At 46.0% G+C, this 22,538-nt stretch overlaps 1 protein-coding gene across 5 annotated transcripts in view; it reads left to right on the top strand.

Annotated features, from left to right (window-relative positions):
• kat6a (K(lysine) acetyltransferase 6A) overlaps positions 1 to 20,154 on the top strand; it is a 48,836-nt gene extending 28,682 nt beyond the window's left edge. For 4 of the 5 annotated variants that reach the window (XM_037776623.1, XM_037776625.1, XM_037776624.1 and 1 more), the window contains exons 9-17: positions 1,403 to 1,518; positions 2,128 to 2,269; positions 5,456 to 5,617; positions 7,129 to 7,222; positions 7,384 to 7,615; positions 11,808 to 12,006; positions 12,108 to 12,812; positions 14,065 to 14,326; positions 14,423 to 20,154. In XM_037776623.1, coding sequence (XP_037632551.1) covers positions 1,403 to 1,518; positions 2,128 to 2,269; positions 5,456 to 5,617; positions 7,129 to 7,222; positions 7,384 to 7,615; positions 11,808 to 12,006; positions 12,108 to 12,812; positions 14,065 to 14,326; positions 14,423 to 17,814 — 5,304 coding nt within the window. In that variant the 3' untranslated portion in view covers positions 17,815 to 20,154. The remainder of the gene's footprint in view (positions 1 to 1,402; positions 1,519 to 2,127; positions 2,270 to 5,455; positions 5,618 to 7,128; positions 7,223 to 7,383; positions 7,616 to 11,807; positions 12,007 to 12,107; positions 12,813 to 14,064; positions 14,327 to 14,422) is intronic. The other variant, XM_037776627.1, reaches the window with a different exon arrangement.
• Positions 20,155 to 22,538: the final 2,384 nt, after the last annotated feature.

The raw sequence follows: 22,538 nt of genomic DNA, 5'->3' as shown, positions 1-22,538 counted from the left end.
CCCGCCCGAACCAATCGCGAGCCGAGCACAGCCACAGCTTGTCAGCGAGAGAGACGCACAGCTGCCAATCATGACGTCTCACCCCCTTTTTATAGCATCAAATAACTAATTAAAACCAAACTTATCAGAAAAATGATTTGACGTGTACTTTGACTGTTTAGTTTGGTCCATATCCCATCCGCTAACATGGAGGAGGCGGGACTTATGACCTATACTGCAGGCGATCAAGATTTTTTGGCTTCACTTTTAGGGAGCTGTCATGTTGTCCATCTTTACACACAGTCTATGGTGTCAAAGAACATCCTATGTTCGATGGAGTGAATATTGAGTAGCAGCTCTAATGACAGTGTTAGCCTAGCCAGTGTAGTTAAAGAGAGGGAAATTAGCCACATTAACGGCCCTTTTCATGCAGCGCAGCAGCGGATTGACCAGAGAGCGGGTGTTTGGCCGGCATCACGGGAGTCATATTAAAAACTCTCCGGCTGGAATATTCACACTAGTGTTTAAGTATTTGATGAAGGCTGAGGAGTAAATGATGTGTGAAAAGGGCAGATGTGATTGTCTAGGTTGAGCAGCAGTGGAACAGAGGACGTGATCATCATAAACGACAGGCAGAAGCTGCTCTCGTAAAAGTCTGAGACAACAGCTCCACTTAAAGCTTCATCCTCATGCCAGCAGGTATCCTGGTCTCTCTGAGAATCCCAAAGTAATAATCAGAATCAGAAATACTTTATTGATCCCCGGGGAGAAATAAAAAAAGAAGTGGCTTTTGGTCGCTGACTTAATCGATTAATTGTTTTAGCTCTAATGTTATCTTTTTTTGGGGGCTCTACTGGTTGGCCCGTGTTGCAGATGTCTTACTGATGACACCCAGTTATGGAGGATGGAACCTGCACAAAATCAAAGATAAATCAATAATTATGTCATTAAATGTAGCAAAAATAATATGGAAAGTAAATCTAGTCATTAATTAATTGATAAAATGTGACATAAATTGATATTTTCCTTTTATTTGTTTATTTTTTATTTATTTTTTATATTTATTTTTTTCCCCTTTGCATTTAACCCCTTATTTATTTCCCCAAATTGATTTATTTCTGTATTCTTTTTACATTTCTTTATGCATTTCTGCCTCATTATGCAAATGAGGCAGCTGTCACTTGATATGATTGGTTGATGCGTCATTGGAGCGCTGAAAGAAGTTGAGACCGGCTCAACTTTGATTTGTAGCTCGTAGTGTGAACACAGCATTAGTGTAAGGTGCTAAGCCAGTCGGCCCTGGTGTGTAATCCGTCTGCTTGGCCGTATGATCTGCCAATCACTCCAGCAGTGTAAACCTGGACTTGACCCTCCGTGTCTCTCCCTTCCTTTCTTCCTCCATCTTTATCGCTCACCCAAACAGAAAGTCGGGGTGACGGGTCCGCCGGACCCTCAGATGCGCTGTCCGTCAGTCATCGAGTTTGGCAAGTTTGAAATCCAGACGTGGTATTCGTCTCCCTACCCCCAGGAGTACAGCAGGTAAGCTAATGGCCCTAATGAAGCACAACAACATAATGTGCTTAGCTCACAGTCCTGCTTGTAGGCATAGCAAATCACCACCAGCGTAATGGAGCTCAATTATAAGCTTGTTTACAGTACCACCTACTTTGGCAGGTAACCAGCCAGAGCCAGCGAGGCAATTTGATTCAGATTTTCTGAGGGTGTATTCATTTTTTATCATGCATGTAACTGTTGAATATTTACTATTCTTACCAAATCTGCTGTTGTTCAAATCCTATTTGTTCCACGCATGTCTCAGGCATTTAAAACAAGAGTTCTGAAAAGGGTTGCAAGAAACAATTATTTTCATTATAGATTAATCTGGCATTTTCTTGATTAATCGCTTGGTCCATAAAATGTCATCACACTTTCCCAAAGCCCAAATTGACATTCATATTGCTTGTTTTGTCTGACCGAAACCTTAAAGATATTCAATTAACTGTCATAGAAGACAGAAGAATGTTTGAAAGAATTGTCAAAATATTTATACATACTGATTTATATTCATTTCAGCTCTAGCTGGGACTTTTTTACAAACATTTTTCCTTCTTCCACTGTGCTCCCCTTACTCCCTTTTCCCCTTTCCAGACTACCCAAACTCTACTTGTGTGAGTTCTGCCTGCGCTACATGAAGAGTCGCAGCATCCTCTACCAGCACATGAAGAAGTGCAACTGGTTCCACCCCCCTGCTAACGAGATCTACAGGAAGGACGATGTGTCCGTGTACGAGGTGAGGAGCTGATTAGAAAGAAGATGGACTGAATGATGATGATAGTTAAAGGGACTCTATGTAAGAATCAGAAATTGCTTGTTAACAGCGACACCTGTGGCCGTTAAGTCAACGAAAGTCAGCGTCCTGTTGCTCGCGCTTGTGCTCGCCCTTCATAGACATGAACGAGCATCGCTCAAAACAGTGAGGCGACACACGTCAGCTAAAACCACAATATCACTCTATATTTCAGCTGCTTGGCAGTAATGTTAGCTGACCAGACGAAGGTCTCTCAATGAATCAATGCTGATCCTAGTGTTGGCCTTTCCTGCTTCAGCTTCCCGACCGTGTTCAGAGGGAACAGGGGAGACACCGGAGTTTTGGTCGGAGACGATAACGTTTCTCGCGGCGGAGCCCCGTCACTTCACAAGAAACGGGAAACCTCTGTTGGTCTGGAGGAGCTGCAGCAGTTATTTCTGCACAAACGTCCACTGTACATTCACTAGATATTCTCAGAGCTAAACTAACTCTTCTGCAGTGTGGAGTGTGCGCGCATGCATGTGAGAGTGGAGTGAAAGAGTGAGAACGAGTGCGCCGTGTGAGTGAAGGCAAGCAGGCAGAGGAGTAGAGTACAGCAGAGACTCCGGCCCTGGAGACCAAAGCTACGGTCTCCCCCGCATCCTCCGACCGCGGCCAACACTGTTTTGCAAGACGGGCTTCACTAGATAGAACTTTGTGGTTTTGGTGCTTCCGTGTAGTTTGTGTTGGAGTCTTGAGTCTGCACAGCATCGCCACACGCGAGCGCGTATGGGAAACCGACCCGCAATGATTTATACGTCTAAGAAGTTACAAACAGTCCCTTTTAATGAACTGAAAGACCAGAAGAATGATGAAAGAATGTGAGTGAGTGATTGTGGATGACACTGTAACAGAGACGCCTCTGATGAACCAACAAACCACAGCGCCGCTACAGCCACATCCTTTACCAAAGATGCCTTTCTTCTTCTGCGACTAGCGTTCTAACTCTGCTAGTCACCTCGGTCTAGACACAATCGTCCAGTATAGTCACAGTACAGACCAACGAATCCTCTCTCACATATGTATTCCATGCTTTCCATAGATTGTCACCCTAACCCACCAGAGGTGGGCGGTATATTGGTTTCATCGACGGTGTCACGTTCGGCCACGGACATGGATTTTGCAATACTGTCATTAACGTGATAAACACACACACGTTTTGGTTTAGCACACACACACACACACACACACACACACACACACACGAGGTAGATACAACGCCTGATAAACTACATCACACCCACACAGGATGTCTACGGTTACAGGCTACCGCCGTTCCGTTTCATCACGGAACCTTTTGCTTTTCATTTCGGCGCCCACGTTTGTGGCGTCCACACAGACAGCATTGCTGCTGCGGAGCTGCCAGCCCTCAACAGATCATTTTCACTGTCTGTTTTTGCTGAGAACCGCACGCATCACACGGAACAAATAGGCGACACACGGAGAATCTGTAAATGAGCCGCCCGCAGACGTACTGCGCTGCTCACGGTCAATGTGTCTTCTGTACAGTACCGGTTAGGGATGCACCGATCCGACCTTTTCAGTCCCAATACAAATACTTGGGCTTTGGTTATCGGCCGATATCGAGTACTGATCTTATACCGGTGTTTAATTAATAAGCTGTAGGCCTCACTGTGTGGAAGTGACTGGGATCATTCTTTCATGTTTAAGGCAACATCAGGCTTGACTTACACATTGCTCTCTTAACTTTGTAAGACAACATGTAACTAATAAATACATAGAAATACATTTACTAAATTGTTATTTATTAAAATAACGGTATCTAATACCAGATCGGCCCCATTGTCACGATATCCGATACAGCTATTTTGGTCAACATCGGACCGATATCACAGTATCGGTGCATCTCTAGTACCGGTCCAACAGCGTCTACGCTGTATGTTTTCAAACTCTTCTCGCGAAGGTGGCTCAAGGCCGCAGCTTTACAGCGCTCCCCGTCCGGACCTCGCCGCACCGTGACGGGGCTCCCTGCTCCCAATGCGGCTCAATGTCGGCCACCCACCTGAACCGTCTTGAAACACGGATCAAGGAGTCTAACGTACGCGCGAGTCAGAGGGTTCAAGCAAAACCCCGTGGTGCAATGAAAGTGAGGGCCGGCCCGTCTCGCCCGCACCGTCAGGGAGGTGGAGCGTGAGCACCCAAAAGATGGTGACGAGAGGTTAACGTCGCGCTGCTGTAAAGTGGTATCGGTGTCGTTGTATCGAAGCCGTTTTGCGAGTACGAGTACATGAGCACGGTATCGGACCCGATACTCGTATCGGTATCAGTGCATCCCTACTCATTTTCAATCTTATTTGGTGCCAATTAACACTAAAAAAAATTGTTTTCTTTCCTATATGTCCCCTCATCATGTTTTGAGTGGAGTATCCCTTTTAATTTTGTAATATCAATATAATGCCGTCATCGCAAAAATCAAAACAAATACTGTGATATACATTTTAGGTCATATACTCACAAATTTGTATTTAACACAGTGGGAGTATCTGTCCCACTAACATTCATATCATGCATATACAGCACAATAATCAGTCCGAATCCTACTATAATTAATTGACATCCCTACCTACCATAGAGGAATATTCTTTTGTTTATATAATCAGGGAAAGTCACTATTATTATTATTATTATTATTATTATTATTATTATTATTATTATTATTATTATTAGAAGAATTCCTAATTACCAATTCACAGTTGAGCTCTTGTTCTGGGTCTCGTAGCGCAGCAGCAGATTAATTCGGTGTCTTGCCGTCTGCAGGCCATGGCCACTGCAGCTCCTGTTTCCCCGCTCTGCAGTCCATCCTCGCTCAGAGGAGAGCAGAGATAACTGGCGAGCTGCCAACACGAACCTCCCTCCTTCTCTTTCTCTTTGCAGCTCTTTGTTTCTCTCCTCCACCCTCTCTCTATCCATCGAGGTCTCCAGAGACACGGCTGAGATCATTGCCTGACACTAACTTCTACTCCATTCACCCTCACTTTGTTCCACAGCTCTCTAACAGCAGCTTAATGATGTACTTCTGGGCAGCAGTGTATCTGGGACTGAATGATTTTTTGGAAACGTTCTGTCATTGTGTCGTACTGATGTCTTTCTTCACTCATCCCACAACAGGTTGATGGGAATGTGAGCACAATCTACTGCCAGAACCTGTGTCTGCTGGCCAAGCTGTTCCTGGACCACAAGACCCTCTACTATGATGTGGAGCCCTTCCTTTTCTACGTCCTGACCCAGAACGACAGCAAAGGCTGCCACCTCGTCGGCTATTTCTCCAAGGTATGATGCTCCCGATTTCAGTCCCTCTTAACCACAGCCTCTCGGCGAAGTTACATTCAGTCTGAATTTTCTATTTTCAGTGTCCACAAGACCACCACTGTTTAAATTATAGGGGTGGGGAAAAAAACGATATATTGGCTTCATTTGAGTCTATACGGAGGTAGAAGGAAGTTACCGCTTTTATTGTTGTAGTCTGAGTAACGTGACTTCATATTCGTTTAGAATCCGTCAACCAAAACAAACCACAGCGAGCCAAAACGCTAAAGTAGAAAACAGCAGAGTGTCGGCGTGGATACGACCTGCACCCTCACATGTTAAATCCAAAGTGGTAAACACTACACATCCAGTAAAGTATGGAAACACTCGTCAGGAAAAGCAGAGCTAGACATCACGGCTAAAGCTGTATGCTAACTCTGTCATGGACAGCTAACGTTATCTTATTGCGGCCGTGTCGGCCGCCACTCTTATCTCCATGGTCGAATCGGCTGACGCTACAACTGTAGAGCACCCATATACTGACATTTATGTTAAATGTATTCAAACGGCCCCGATGGAGCTGACCATGGATGGATAAAGAGAACAGAGCTGACGGATGAGCTAGCGACGGACTTGGTGAAGTTAGCGGAAGTATATACGTGTGACTACGTCCGGTTTCAAGGTGTCAGCAAAGGGAACTGTATATACAAAATACATATATGAAAAATAAGATTGGTTGGATTATATTCACCAGAAGTAAAAACCATTACATGTGCCTTAGAAATTAAAAAGAAACAATCGCGAATTTGTGAGGGAAATGTCTTTATTCTTTGATTTTGTGATTGCTAAAAAACATTTATAAATAATGCCTGACAATGACTGATATATTTGACTTCAGGACATCCCTGATTACATACATGCTGAAAATCAAACATTTTTACTGTATTAATTTAAATATTTTCTAAAGTAAAAGTCCCTACAAGTGTATGATTCAACTTTTACCCCATGGTCTATTGTTGAAAAAGTTAACAAAAATTGCAATAAATTGTAAATAAATCGAATCGCAATATATATCGAATCGGCACCCAAGTATCGTGATATAATCAAATCGGGAGATAGGTGTATCATCCCAGCCCTAGTAAATCATAACCACCCCGGCACAAACTTCCCCAAAAAAAACCCCGACATGAACCGAAATGGAGAAAAAAATATATTCAAATGAAATGAAATTGAAAAGCATCGGCATCACCCCACACAGGTGCATTCCTACAAAAACATACAGATGTCCATGTTGTGTCCCAGATAAACACTGGGGCGCTGTGAGCTCCGTTGACCCTCAGTGGACTCTGCAGACGCAGGTGCTCCCATTAACATGCCACCTCGCTGCCAAAAACACAGCAGTTAGTGAGCGGACGCAGCATCATCAACACCCTGCTGCTGTACACCCACACAGGCCTGCTCTGTGAGGTACTTTCCATTCTATTTTTTTTTTTTTCTAATGGTGGAATGTGTCTGCGTCTCTCCCTCTCCTCCAGGAGAAGCACTGTCAACAGAAATACAACGTGTCATGCATCATGATTCTTCCACAGTACCAGCGCAGGGGCTACGGACGCTTTCTCATCGACTTCAGTAAGTGGCTTCAGCCTTAAACAAAACGCACACCACCAATAACTTGGAAATGTATCTGTTGATACTCCTTTTGATAGACAAAATGAATCAATTAAAAAATAGAAAAATATGATCTTTTTTGGCTCAAGATGTCTGTGTCCTTGGTTCCTCCCTCCCTGCAGGCTACTTATTGTCCAAGCGCGAGGGCCAGCCAGGCTCTCCAGAGAAGCCTCTGTCGGACCTAGGGCGACTGTCCTACATGGCCTACTGGCGCAGCGTGGTGCTGGAGTGTCTCCATGAGGTCCGCGATCGGCAGATCACCATACGACAACTCAGCAAACTGACCGGGATCTGCCCGCAGGACATCACCACCACCCTGCACAGCCTCACCATGCTGGAGCAGCGAGGAGACAGGTCAGAGAAAAGGACTGGCTCATACACTCAAGACACGCTCCATGTTATTTAGTAAATGGGTCAAGGATGCACTCCAGTGGTTCACACAGTAGATCCCACATAGTTGAAAGTTCCTCCAGATTGCATAGTGTTACAGGTACATCACGATGAAAACACTGAGCTGTACTCGTTTAATTATTTTCAGCATTATTTCTCCTGCATTAGCATTATTATTAGGGCGGTCAGTCGATTAAAATATGAAATTGCAATTAATCGCATGATTGTCCATAGTTAATTGCGATTAATCGCATGTTCAAAATGTACCTTAAAGGGAGATTTGTCAAGTATTTAATACTCTTATCAACATGGGACTGTGCACATTTGCTTGCTTTATGCCAATATACAGACGTAGGCAAAGTTGTTGGTAACGTTCCGTTAAAGAGAGAAAAACCCACAATGGTCACTGAAATAACTTGAAACTGACAAAAGTAATAATAAATAAAAATTCACTGAAAATTAACTAATGAAAATCAGATATTGTTTTTGAATTATGGTTCAGCAGAATCATTTAAAAAAACAAACTAATGAAACTGGCCTAGACAAAAATGATGGTAACATTAACTTAATATTTTGTTGCACAACCTTTTGAGGCAATCACTGCAATCAAGTGATTTCTGTAACTCTCAATGAGACTTCTGCACCTGTCGACAGGTATGTTGGCCCACTCCTCGTGAGCAAACTGCTCCAGCTGTCTCAGGTTTGAAGGGTGCCTTCTCCAGACAGCATGTTTCAGCTCCTTCCACAGATGTTCAATACGATTTAGATCCGGGCTCATAGAAGGCCACTTCAGAATAGTCCAATGTTTTGTTCTTAGCCATTCTTGGGTGTTTTTAGCTGTGTTTTGGGTCATTATCCTGTTTGAGGACCCATGACCTGCAACTGAGACCAAGCTTTCTGACACTGGGCAGCACATTTCGCTCCAGAATGCCTTGATAGTCTTGAGATTTCATTGCACCCTGCACAGATTCAAGACACCCTGTGCCAGATGCAGCAAAGCAGCCCCATAACATAACCGAGCCTCCTCCATGTTTCACATTAGGTACAGTGTTCTTTTCTTTGGATGCTTCATCTCTTCATCTGTGAACATAGAGCTGATGTGACTTGCCAAAAAGCTCCAGTTTTGTCTCATCTGTCCAAAGAACATTCTCCCAGAAGCTTTGTGGCTTGTCAATATGCATTTTGGAAAATTCCAGTCTCGCTTTTTTATGATTTGGTGTCCTCCTCGGTTGTCTTCCATTAAATCCACTTTGGCTCAAACAGTGACGGATGGTGCGATCTGACACTGATGTACCTTGACCTTGGAGTTCACCTCTAATCTCTTTGGAAGTTGTTCTGGGCTCTTTGGTTACCATTCGTATTATCCGTCTCTTCAATATGTCATCAATTTTCCTCTTGCGGCCACGTCCAGGGAGGTTGGCTACAGTCCCATGGACATTAAACTTCTGAATAATATGTGCAGCTGTAGTCACAGGAACATCAAGCTGCTTGGAGATGGTCTTATAGCCTTTACCTTTAACATGAAGGTCTATAATGTTCTTTCTGATCTCCTGAGACAACTCTCTCCTTAGCTTTCTGTGGTCCATGTTCAGTGTGGTACACACCATGACACCAAACAGCACAGTGACTACTTTTCACCCTTTAAATAGGCAGACTGACTGATTACAAGTTTGAAGATACCTGTGATGCTAATTACAGGACACACCTTAGTTTAATATGTCCCTATGGTCAAATTATTTTACATCTTTTCTAGGGCTACCATCATTTTTGTCCAGGCCAGTTTCATCAGTTTGTTTTTTAAAATGATTCTGTTGAACCACAATTCAAAAGCAACAGCTGATTTTCATTAGTTAATTTTCAGTAAATTTTTATTTATTATTACTTTTGTCAGTTTCAAGTTATTTCAGTGACCATTGTGGGTTTTTCTCTCTTTAACGGAACGTTACCAACAATTTTGCCTACGTCTGTATGTATATATTTAATATTGGAAATCAATTAACAACACAAAACAATGACAGATATTGTCCAGAAACCCTCACAGGTACTGCATTTAGTATAAAAAATATGCTCAAATCATAACATTGCAACAACAGCTGTCAGTGTGTCAGTGTGCTGACTTGACTATAACTTGCCCCAAGCTGCATGTGATTATCATAAAGTGGGCATGTCTGTAAAGGGGAGACTCGTGGGTACCCATAGAACCCGTTTTCATTCACATATCTTGAGGTCAGAGGTCAAGGGACCCCTTTGAAAATGGACATGCCAGTTTTTTCTTGCCAAAATTTAGCTTACGGTTAGCCTCTTTCCTGACAAGCTAGTATGACATGTTTGGTACCAATGGATTTTTTTAGGTATTCTAGTTCCATATAATACCAGTATCTTCACTCTCCAGCTTTAAAACTGAGCCCGCTACATCCTCAGAAATATCAATTGCGTTATTTAGCCTCCTTCACGACAAGCTAGTATGACATGGTTGGTACCAATGGGTTCCTTAGGTTTTTCTAGTTTTGTATGATACCCCTATTTGCAACCTAAAAATCACAAGTTGCGTTAATGCATTAAAGAAATTGGCGGCGTTAAAACAAATTTGCGTTAGTGCGTTATTATTGCATTAACTTTGACAGCCCTACATATTATATCATTTACTACAGTGCAGTGAGAGACAGAATGAGGATCTGGATGTGAGTCAGTACTCTGTCACAAAGTATGAAAGGCTCTTGTAACCCAAGCGAAACAGAATGTGGTTTGGAGTCGGGTTACACCATGCATGTAAACAAAACCAGCCTTTAAAGTAGACTATAGTAAAATCATTGCTCTCACAGTCCCTAGAATAATACGTGGATGCAGTCTGATGTATTTAAATTCCACTGAGGTTAGGTGTCCCCCTGCAGCTCTTAATTGCGTCCTCAGTTATTCTTGTAAAGCTTTTTGACACAGGTGTTAACTTTATTCAAATTAAAACCCTGATAACACTTTCTGTTCTAAATAGAATTCTTAATTACAATGAAATGAAATGAAATGTTGGATCTCGGCCTAAGCAGCCAAAATATCTTCCTGAGGTAACCCACTGTGCATTACAGTCAGATGAGCTTGCATTTATATAGCGCTTTTCTAGTCTTCCAACCACTCAAAGCGCTTTACACTACATGTCAACATTCACACACACACACACACACACACTCATACACTGATGGCAGAGGCTGCCATACAAGGTGCCAACCTGCCCATCAGGATCTAATCTAAATGCTCATTCACACACCGATGGCTCAGCCTTCGGGAGCAATTTGGGGTTCAGTATCTTGCTCAAGGACACTTTGACATGCAGACTGCAGGAGCCAGGATCACACCCGCCGTCCTTCTGATTAGTGGACGACCCGCTCTACCTCTGAGCCACAGCCGCCCCCAAATACTGACCTACACCCGAGTCATTTGACACTTACTATTCAGCCAATTTTTAGCAACAGTAGGACTGAAAGGGAAGGATGATGGGCAGTTGGTGTAAGTGTAATTGGCACAGTTTCAGTTTATGCCAGTAAACTAAAAATGTACGGTCAGTACTGACCTACGAAACTGGGTTTTTGGGTCAGAGTAAAGGGGAGACTCGTGGGTACCCATAGAACCCATTTACATTCACATATCTTGAGGTCAGAGGTCAAGGGACCCCTTTGAAAATGGCCATGCCAGTTTTTCCTCACCAAAATTTAGCCTAACTTTGAAGCGTTATTTAGCCTCCTTCACAACATGCATATCAAGTATGTGTGACTCCTTCCTGATTCCTTTGAGTTTCTCGTTTCATATGATATCAATAACTTCCCTCTAGCTTTTTGAGCCCGCCAAAACCTACGAAAGACTGAATAGCGGCATATTTTTAAGAGGTTAATTAAAAATCCACACAGCATTTTAGAGAATCGATACAGTGTCGCAAAACATAATATCGCAATATATATGTATCAATATTTTCTTACGCCCCTACTGCACACACACACACACACACACACATACACATATGCACACCTAATGGGTGTGGCCAGCTAACAATAACACACATACATATACTGACATACACACATTCTTCTAAGTTCTCTATGCTTGCATGTAGGAAAACCTGCATGCAGAGTTCTGACGCTCTTGTTTCTTTGTGCTGTGGTTCCGTCAGGCTGGTTCTGGTGAGACGGGAGAAGCTGGTGTCTAACCACATGACCCGTCTCAAGGCCCGGCCGCGGCAGCTGGATGTCGACCCCGAGTGTCTCCGCTGGACTCCCGTCGTCGTAACCAACACCGTGGTCTCTGATCCCGACGGAGATGATGACGACGACGAGGAGGATGAAGAACAAGAGGAAGACAAGCGCAAGGAGGTAAATACGTTGAATTTGTTGAAGTTGGAAATAATAGATCGACATTAAACTTGTTGTACATCGTTATTGATTGATTTTTATTTTACTTTGTGTGTAAATAGATCAAACCAAGTCACAAAGTCCCACCAATATCCTGGCACATGCGCCAAGGGAAGAAGAGGAATGAGGAGGACGACGAGGACGAGGAGGAAGAAGAGGAGAGAAAGGGCTTCCTGGGGTTTCCCATTAGCCAAAGCTCTCCAACTTCCTCCCCTCCCATTCGCTGTCCACCCTCCGTCCCAGAGCCACCACGTCCTCCTCCCCCAACAAACGGAGAGCGCAGACCACGGGGGCGCCCGCCCAAAAACTGGCCCTGGGGCAAGGTGAAAGACAGCGCACGGGTGGGACGGCCACCTAAGATCCGCCCAGCAGGGGACGAGGACGACGAAGACGAGGAGAGAACGGAGGGAGGGAAAACCGCCGGCTCTGCCAGCAGCCCTCCCTCCCTTTTCTCCCTGGACAGACAAGCAGAATCCACAGCCTTTCACTCGCTGGACATGGCCAGGCACCCCTCCATAACCCCCACTCGGAGAGGGCGGCCCCCGAGGAAAAAGAGAGGCCCGAAGCCCAGATTGCTGGAAGGGCCCGGAGAGGGGCTGGCACCGCTTCCTGCCGTTTCCAGGTTGAATGAGTCTCTGCCTGTCAGGAAGAGCTGCTTCAGTGAAAGCAGTGAAGAAGAGGAGGATGACGACGACGAAGACGACGAAGAGAGAAGAGCATGCTCCCCGCCCATCCTCACCAAGCCTGCCATGGGGCTCAAATGCAAGGTAAGAAACTTTAACAGTGTCATGATAAAATCTCACAATTAAGATTGATTCATAATTTCTGTGGCTCAAAAAATCTAAATGAATTAGTCGGGTTGGGAAAGAAATCAATTCATGACTGTATGTATCACAATTTATTTTATTTATTTTTTTTACAATTTTGAAATACATTTTTTGATGCCAGAATATATTTGCATCATTTGAGTCTATATGGAGGTAGAAGGTTATTAGTTTATTGTTGTAGTCTGAGTAACGTGACGCCAAATCCGCTCCGTATCCGTCAACCGAAACAAACCCCCTGCCGGCCGCAGCGAGCTGAAACGAAGAGCAGAAAATGACAGAGGGTCTGCGTGGATTCGACCTGCACCTTCACATTTTAAATCCAACGTGGTAAACACTACACATCCAGTAAAGGATGGAAACACTTTGGCTTTCAAACATTACCAAGAAAAGCAGAGCTAGACAAGCTGCATGCTAACTCGGTCATGGACAGGAAACGTTATCGTATTGTGGTAACGTGCGGTCGAGCCGGCCGTCGCTCTCATCTCCGTGGTCAAATGGGCCGACGCTACAACTGTAGAGCACCCATACACTGACATTTATGTTCAATGCATTCATGGATGGATAAAGAAAACGGGGCTGACGGGGAGAGCTATAGACGGAGTTAGCGGAAGTATACATGTGTTACTACGTCTGGTTTACAAAATAAGGTGTTAACAAAGGGAACTGTATATACAAAATACATATATGGAAATAAGATTGATTGGATTATATTCACCAGAAGTATAAAACATTACATGTCCCTTATAAATTAAAAAGAAAATACCATTAATGACATTAACCACAATGACTGACATATTTGACTTCAGGACATCTCTGACTACATACATGCTGAAAATCATCAACATTTTTACTGTAATAATTTAGAAGTGTGTGATTCAACTTTTCCCCATGGTGTAGTGTTAAAAAAGTGAACAAAAATCGCAATGAATTGTAATATCGAATCGCAATACTTAAAAATCGCAATACATATTGAATCGGCACCCGAGTGTCGTGATGGAATCGAATCGGTAGATAGGTGTATCGTCCCAGCCCTATAAATTTGCATTCTGTTGTATTTAAAACTGGATTTATGTCGATGCCTTTTACTATAATCTTGATCTCAGTCAGTCTGGGTCAGTCCTTAACGTCAGTAGTTCTCATTTCAAGCTAAATTTCAAAGTCGCACCTAGTAACTTGTCCTGTTTCTACCCAGAAGCCACTGAGGAAGCGCCGCTTTCGCCAGCGCAGCCACCCTCACAGCAGCGTGGTGACGGAGACAATTTCTGAGACCACGGAGGTGTTGGATGAGCCGTTTGTAGACTCTGACTCGGAGAGGCCCATGCCCAGGCTGGAGGAAGAGACGCCCCTGGGACACCCGCTGCACCGCTACCCCCCAGCCCGCTCTGCCATGAGGCTGTCTGACCCAGCTCCCAAACGGGGCCGGCACTCCAACCTCTCAGATTCAGAGGAAGACGGTGAGCAGGATTTAGCGATGGTTGGTTTGTGTTTATATAAAGAGTATGTGTGCGGCTTTATTTAACACTGGCTTATCCTCTTGCCCCCCCTCTCAGAGCTAACGCCTGTGCTGAAGCCTGCGGCTGCTCTGCCAGCGACTCCATCAGAGACCCCGGCGGCCAACCCTGAGGTCCCAGTCAAGAAGAAGAAAGGCTGGCCCAAGGGAAAGAGCCGCAAACCGCTGCACTGGAAGAAACGAGGACCTGGAAAACCACCTAGCGGTGGACCCGGCCAGCGAGCGGCCACAGACGGCCAGGCCCAAAGTGGGGATCCACCACCCCCCAAAATCAAGATGAAGCCTGGCCGCAAGCCCCGGAGCTGGTACCTGCAGCGGGCCCAGGAGGAGGCAGACAGGCAGGAGCAGGAAAGACAACGGCAGCTGGAGCAGCAGCTGGACAAAGATCCTCAGCTGCTCAAGACAGACGACCGGAACAGCAAGAGAGTCTGCAGAACCAGCATCGACAGAGACAACAAGCAGAAAGACTCTGACGAAGACGACTATCTCCCTAAACCTGTTGAGCAGAAGGTGGCCAAGAGGCCAAGAGGGAGACCGCCCAAGATCCGCCCCCTCCTCCAGCCACCACAACCTGCCCCCAAACCACCTCCCACCTCTGAACCAGAGGAGGAAGAGGATGAGGAGGAGGAGACTGAAAGAACCTGGGAGGAAGACAAACCCAGCCGTCCACCGTCCCGTCCCCTGCTGTCCCCTTCGTCCTCCTCTTCCACCTCAGGGCCCCGGGCCCCACAGTCCCGGCCTCAGGACACAGATGTGGGCGACAGGGAAGAGGACGACGACGACGAGGAGAGGGAGGAAGAGGAATGCGGCAGCATGGGCAGCGGCGGCGGTAGCATCAACAGGCGAACGGCACCTACGCCAGGTTCGGGAAGCAGGCGCAGCGAAGACCACGACGCGGACGACGAAGGCGACGGACACCTGGAGGACAAGAGCAACGGCAGCAACAACAGCAGCAGCAAGAAGAGAAAAAGTCAGGACTCTGAAGACGAAGACGACGACGAAGATGAGGAGGAGGAGCCCGCCTCCCGTGCGAGCTCTCCTCCGGTCAAAGAAGAACCCCAAGGCGGAGAGGCTTTTTTAGACATAGAGAACAGCGTGGCCCGGGACTATGTCAGCAAGCAGGAGGAGGAAGAAGAGGAGGAGGAGGAGGCTGAGGAGGAGGCGCAGGAGGCCAAGTGTCGGCCCTCCTCGGCCGACCCGCAGCAGGAGGAGAGGCGGCGCAGAGAGCAGGAGGAGTCTGCTGCAGCTGCCGCGGCGGTGGAAACGGTGACGGCCATGTCTGTTCCTTCTGAGCCCATGGAGCTCCAGTCCCTGCACTCCGACGACAAGGACGTCACGCTGTTGATGGAACCCCAACACACACATCCGCACTCGCACCCTCACCAGCACTCTGACTTCAAAGAGGAGCTGGGCCACCATCACCCACACCACCCCCATCACCACTCCAATGAGCTGGACCTGGAAACCATGCAGGCCGTCCAGTCCCTGACACAGGGGGAAGCCCAGGACGAAGAGACGGAACCCCAGCCACACCACGGGGCATACCAGGACTGCGAGGAGACCCTAGCTGCCTGCCGGACGCTGCAGAGTTACAGCCACACGGGGGAGGCCGAGGAGGAAGCTCTGGCCTTAGTCGAGGAGTGCGGGGCCTCCCAACACAGCAGCCCCCTTCCTAACCCCCCGGCGCCGCCCCTGCCCAGTCAATCCGTGCGCTCGGTGAACAGTCCGGGGTTGCCCTCGGGCATCATGGACACGACACCAGCAGGGCAGAGGGGAGGGACGCCAGGCCCCACCGGAGGCACGGGGGGCAACGGTGGAGGTGCCGGAGGGGGGTACACCCAGATCACGCCAGAGCATCCCAGTTCACTGTCTGCCCCCTCCCAGCAGAACATGGAGACGTCGCCAATGATGGACGTACCGTCCGTGTCGGACCACTCGCAGCAGGTGGTGGACAGCGGCTTCAGTGACCTGGGCAGCATAGAGAGCACCACGGAGAACTATGACAACCCCAGCAGCTACGACTCCACCATGGGCGGAGGGGGGAATGGAACGGGGAACGGGGGCAACGGAGGGGGAATGTCTGCCGCCGTAGTCGCAGGAGCTTCCACGGCTTCCTCGTCATCAGCCTCCTCTTCTTCAAGCTCTGCTACCCCGTCCTCCTCCCAGTCCAACAGCTGCTCCTTCGTGCCGACCCCCAGCCTCACATCTTCCACAGGAACGGGAGGATCCCAACTAGCGATGGGCAGCTGTAGCCTCATCCAGCAAACAGGACCGGGGCCCAACAGCGGACCGGGTGCCAGTAATGTAGGCAGCGCCGTGCCCCAGCCACCCCCACCCCCACCACCGTCCAACACCCCCGGTTGTGGCATTAAGTCTCCTCAGAGCTGTGGTGTGATTGAGAGGCCTCCCAGCACCAACCAGCAGCAGCAACAGCAGCAGCAGCAGCAGTCCCAAAAAAAGGTTTCTCAGCAGCAACAAGCCCCCAACCCCCAGCCTCCACCGTCAGCACCACCTCCACCACAGCAGCAACAACAACAGCAGGCCCTGTCCCAGTGTAGCATGGGCAACGGCTTCGCCTCCACGCCCATGATCATGGAGATACCCGAGAGTGGAGGCGGAGGAGGGAGACCCTCCCTGTACGAGCGCATGGGTCAGGACTTTGGCACGGGGGGCTACCCCCAGCCCTCGGCGACCTTCAGCCTGGCCAAACTCCAGCAGCTCACCAACACCATCATGGACCCCCACCCCATGCCCTACTCCCATTCGGCCTCGGTCACCTCCTACGCCACCAGTGTTTCCCTCTCCAACCCGGGGCTGGCCCCTTCGCCCCACACCCCTCTCCCTCAGGGCCAGCCCACCATGACCCCGCCCCCCAACCTCAGCTCCGGCTCCATGAACCTGGGCTCCCTGCAGCTGCAATGCAACATGCCCACCGCCAACATCGGCCTGGGACCCCCGCCGCACACGCAGCGGCTACAGGGCCAGATGGCGACAGTCAAAGGCCACATTTCCATCCGGTCCAAAGCCACCCAGCAGCTGGCCCCGGCCCCCCACCAGCAGCAGCTTTACGGCCGCAGCTCAGGGGCCGTGGCCATGCAGGGCACGCCGCGCACCTTGGCCGTGCAGCGCGGCATGATGCCAAACCTCATGCCCACGCCGGCGCCGTACAACTCCATGAACATGCCCCTTAACGCCATGTCGGCCGGCTACCGAATGCCCCAACCCATGATGAACAGTGGTTACCACGGCAATCCCCCTTACATGAATCAGCCAGCTCAGTACCCCATGCAGATGCAGATGGGCATGATGGGAGGGCAGGGTTACCCGCAGCAGCCTATGCAGCCCAATCACCACGGCAACATGATGTACACTGGCCCCTCCCATCACAGCTACGCCGGCGTCCCAAAACAGTCACCTTACATGAGCAGATGAGCAGCCAAGAAGTTGAGGAAGGAGACATGAGGCCAGAGCTGATACTCGCTGTACTCTAAATGTCCATTACTCCTGTTCACCCTCTCCAGTGCCCACGGCAGGCACGCGGGAGCGTAGGTGGTCGGAGACAGAGAGGGTCTTCTGTTTTTTCTATGTTGTCATTTTGTCCCTTTTCATTTGGGCTCGTTTCCCCTCCCCTCCCAGCTGGCTGCGTACGGGAGCAAGTGGGTGGGGGTTCCGGGTCGGGGGTGGTGTGTACACGGACCTCTGCCGCGCCATGCTGCTTCGGGCCAGGCCTACACAGTCCTCTGTAACGTGATTTCACACAGGCCCAGGAGGCTCCAGGAGAGCAGGGGGAGGACAAGAATGACGAGGAAGATACACAGAGAAAGACAATACAGGAGTAGCTCGCTTTGTCAGACTGCGAATGAAAAACAGTGGTCAACTGAATATATTCATCCATGCACACAATCTTTTAATTGATATAGGAAGCCTTACCTTGGAAAAAAAAGAGACGATGAAACATTGTAGGCGGACTTTTGTTTTTGTTAAACATAATGTTGAAATCTTATTTTTGTTGTCGTTTTTGTTGTTTTTTGAAATACTCGTGTGCAGTCCGACCTCTTATATGCTTTGGTCTTTATATGTGTGGCATTCTGAAACGGTGACAACACCATTCTCGCTCTCTCAGAAATAACCCCCAAACATCTCTTGCGGCCTCTCTGTCAGACGGCTTTTCACCTAGTTTCCAGAAAGAGCACGGGAGCGGGGCCTTCCGGTGTTTGAGGTGTTGAGCTGTTTCCAGAGTCTTCCCCGGATGGACCTCGTTGTACCAAAAAAAACGGCAAAGACACGGAAGAGACGAGCGCGTCACTGTCTTATCAAATGTCCAAACAAGTAGCATTATTTTCCAGTTTGCCGCCACTCTGAAACGTTTAGATGTAAATATTCTGGTACTTCCCGATATCCAGCACACACACACCCACAAACACACACACACACACGCCGGCTAGCCGTCGCCAATCGGTGGCTAGCTCAGGAAACATTCAGCTGTTCTTGTCCACACTCCACTGACAGACGGTGTACTATGTCAGCCTTTGTTTTTTTTAGCAGTTTAGGGAATGCAGAACAAAACGGTGGGATTTCCATTTAACTGCTTTAAGGAAAGTCGGTTAACTATAGCTGACCTCTCCTCCTTAAGTGTTAGTGACCCAGAGAGGTCCAGGAGTCTGCTTTTGAATGGTGTATTCTATTAAAAACTGTATTTTTTATTTTCCTTTTCTGCAAAATTCTGCACTCCCATTGGCTAGAAATATGGCAGTAGACAGTAAACCTTTCTAAAAGGTGTGCCTAAATGCCTGATCTAGTGTATGGTTCGGCCCTCACATAGAGGCACACTCATATAAAAGCAGGGTCGGAGGCGAGGAAGTGTTCGAGGTTCTGCTGGTTGTGGCGTTCAACCCGCAGGGGTGAAGTGGTTGACCTTGTCGCTCCATGTACCAGTATTCAAAAGTCAAAAGAGGAGTTTTCATTTTCTTACAGACCTGACATTGCATACTTTATTTGTGTGTATTGTTCTGTTCTGTACTTCTGTTGTGTTTTTGTTTCTTTCTGAATTTTATCAGACTGGGCAGCTTTCTTTTATGACACAAGCTGACTCTTTTTGACTTTAGAAAAACCTATTGTAGAGAAAAATGTTTTTTCTATAATATAAAAAGGAAACTCTGACATTGATATTGGTACTGTCATTTTTTTCACTTCTGTTTCAGGAAAAAAAAAAAAACAATACATATTTTTTAGCTCGCCTCTTGGGTAATAATTACTAAGAAATTCAAAATTTAAAAAAATTACCACTCACTTTTAGTGACTTTAAGATGCCTTTAACCTCTCCATTCCATCTCATCTCTAGAGTTTTTCTATCTTTGTGTAGTATATTAATGCTATTTTAAACAAAAAGGACTACAAATATCTAAAGGTCACTTGGCATTCTTTTCTTTTTTTTTTACTTGTGTGTGTATAGGATGACTTCCTTACATTTAAGAGGCATGTAAAAAGGAGCTCAGTATATTTCTGTCTGTTTATATCGCTTCCCTTTTTGTATCCTTTGTAATTGTACATGTTGCGTTGTATGCTAAGAGAGAGAGAGCGCAAAATAACGAGAGGAGTGACGGCTGGGCACGCAGTGAAAGTTGGTTTGCGCTCAGCGGCCTCAACTCTACTCTGTCCCTGTATGTATTTCCATTTATTCTGTTTTGTTTTTTTTCTTTCTTTCTTAGCAAGTACTTTCAAAGAACTCTGTACATTTTAACATAAAATGAAAATAAATTATGTTGAGCCATTCATGTTTTCCTTGAGCTTTTTAAAGTTTCATCTGAGTCAGCTCCACAATTAAATCATCATCTCCAGTCCGCTCCGTAGAGACTTGCCTCAACAGGACAAAGATGCTTTAATTCTACTTAAAGGGATAGTTCAGGTGATTTGAAGTTGGGGTTGTATGAGGAACTTATAGTTGGTGTATTACTTTGAGTAGATGGCAGTCGGCACGCCCCCAGTTTGGAGAAGCAGACGGGAGTACCACCATGGAAGCAAAGCAATGTACCGCTGTGGACGGACCCAGCAGCAAAACATATTCTAGCACCTTAAAGGTCCCATATTGTAAAAAGTGAGATTTTCAGGTCTTTTACATTATAAAGCAGGTTTAAGTGCTATATAAATACTGTTAAACTATCAAAACGCTCAATATATGGAGAAATACACACAGCCCGTATTCAGAAATTGTGCGTTTGAAACAAGCTGTTAGGATTTCTGTCCATTTGTGATGTCACAAATAAAACGATATTAAGACTATTACACGTTTTAAACGTAAACATTCTAAATGGGTCCCAGTTTATTTCCTGTTGCAGTGTATGTAAATAACATCAGCTGACAGGAAGTAAACATGGACCCAAACTGTTGCCTGGCAACGCAATTCCGTTGAAATGCACTAAAACGGAGCGTTTCAGAGAGAGGGTAAATACAGGTATATTCAGGCAGACAGTACGAGGAAAATGTGTTTTTTGAACATTACAGCATGTAAACATGCTCTAATAGAAACACAAAATACAAGTATGAACCTGAAAATGAGCACGATATGGGACCTTTAAAGAAAGGCTCACCTAAAAAAAAAGATATATATCGATTTATGGGTTTAAGTGTACGCTATATTTAGCATATTTTCCGAAGTGAAACTTATCTATACTGTCGTCAACGGAGTCTGCTGGCTTTGAAGAAAACATAGATAAGTTTCACTTTCAGATCAGCCCAGTCGCACAGCAGTTCGTGAAATAGTCACAAAATTGTATGTATTGATTTCTATACATAGACACAAATTTAAATTTTTTTTTCATGATGGTCAGCATGAAATCAATCCGTATGTAATCCACGTAATTGTGAACCAGGAAATATAAAGAGCGGCGAACGCCGTGTTGGGAGGAAGTCGGGGTGGACCGGTGTTCATGTCCCGTGTGAAACCACAAGTGAAAGTTGATTTATTTGTCATGTAACTTCTGTACTTAAGTTAGGGTACTTCCGGAGTTATTTAAACCCAAACCACAATCTTTTCCTAAAACTAACTAAGTAGTTTGTTGCCTAAGCCTAACCAAGTCAATATATTCCTAAACCTAAGTAGTTTTATTTTGAAAAAGACTGGTGCGGAAATTGACACGTGCATCACGTGTTGCTGGACATTTGTAGGAAAAAGCACAAAAAATACAGAAAGTTGGCTGAGCGTCACGAAAATAAAAGGGCAATTTGTATCTATGTACACGAATCAAATACATTAAATTCATGACTATTTCACAAGCTGCCATGAGACTGTTTTTCATTTCAGTTCCCTGTCGGAAAGGAGAGGGAAAGGGCTGTCTGACGGCAAGATAGAGTGGTGAATATAATTCTAAATATAGTGTTCACTTAAACTGAAATCTTTTTTTTTTTTCGGTGGCTAAAATATGTTTTGCTGCTGGACCCGTCTACAGCAGTACATTGCTTTGCTCCCATGGTGGTACTCCTGTCTTTTTCTCCAAACTGGGGGCATGCTGACCGTCATCTACTGTCGGTAATAAACTGACTATGGATAACTACCTCATACAACCCCACTCCAAAACACCCGAACTATCCCTTTAATACCATGTCCATTATGCAAAATAGTGAACCCTCCTTTATAAAACGACTATTTTGTGTTTGGAATTTTTAATATTTAAGTACAAGTAAGGAGTTTTGCACATTAGATACAGGACAAATTGTGACAACCTTACATACAGTTAATGGTGTCAGGAACTAGTACTGCAAAACAAAGTGACAAGCACTTTATTCCAAATGGTGTACATTTATTTAAAGGTCCCGTATTGTATAAAGCGAGATTTTCATGTCTTTTATATTATAAAGTAGGTTTAAGTGTTTTATAAATACTGTTAAACTATGAAAACACTCAATATACGGAGAAATACACACAGCCCGTATTCCGAAATTGTGTGTTTGAAACAAGCCGTTACAATTTCTGTCCATTTGTGATGTCACAAATATACAATATTTAGACCATTACACAGTTTTAAACGTAAATATTCTAAATGTGTCCCAGTTTATTTCCTGTTGCAGTGTATGTAAATAACATCAGCTGACAGGAAGTAAACATGGACCCACACTGTTGCCTAGCAACACAATTCCATTGCAATTCCGTTGAAATGCAC

This window comes from Sebastes umbrosus, chromosome 8, assembly GCF_015220745.1.
Source record: "Sebastes umbrosus isolate fSebUmb1 chromosome 8, fSebUmb1.pri, whole genome shotgun sequence".
Classification (NCBI taxonomy): Eukaryota; Metazoa; Chordata; class Actinopteri; order Perciformes; family Sebastidae; genus Sebastes; species Sebastes umbrosus.
This window is presented reverse-complemented; position numbering and strand designations above follow the sequence as displayed.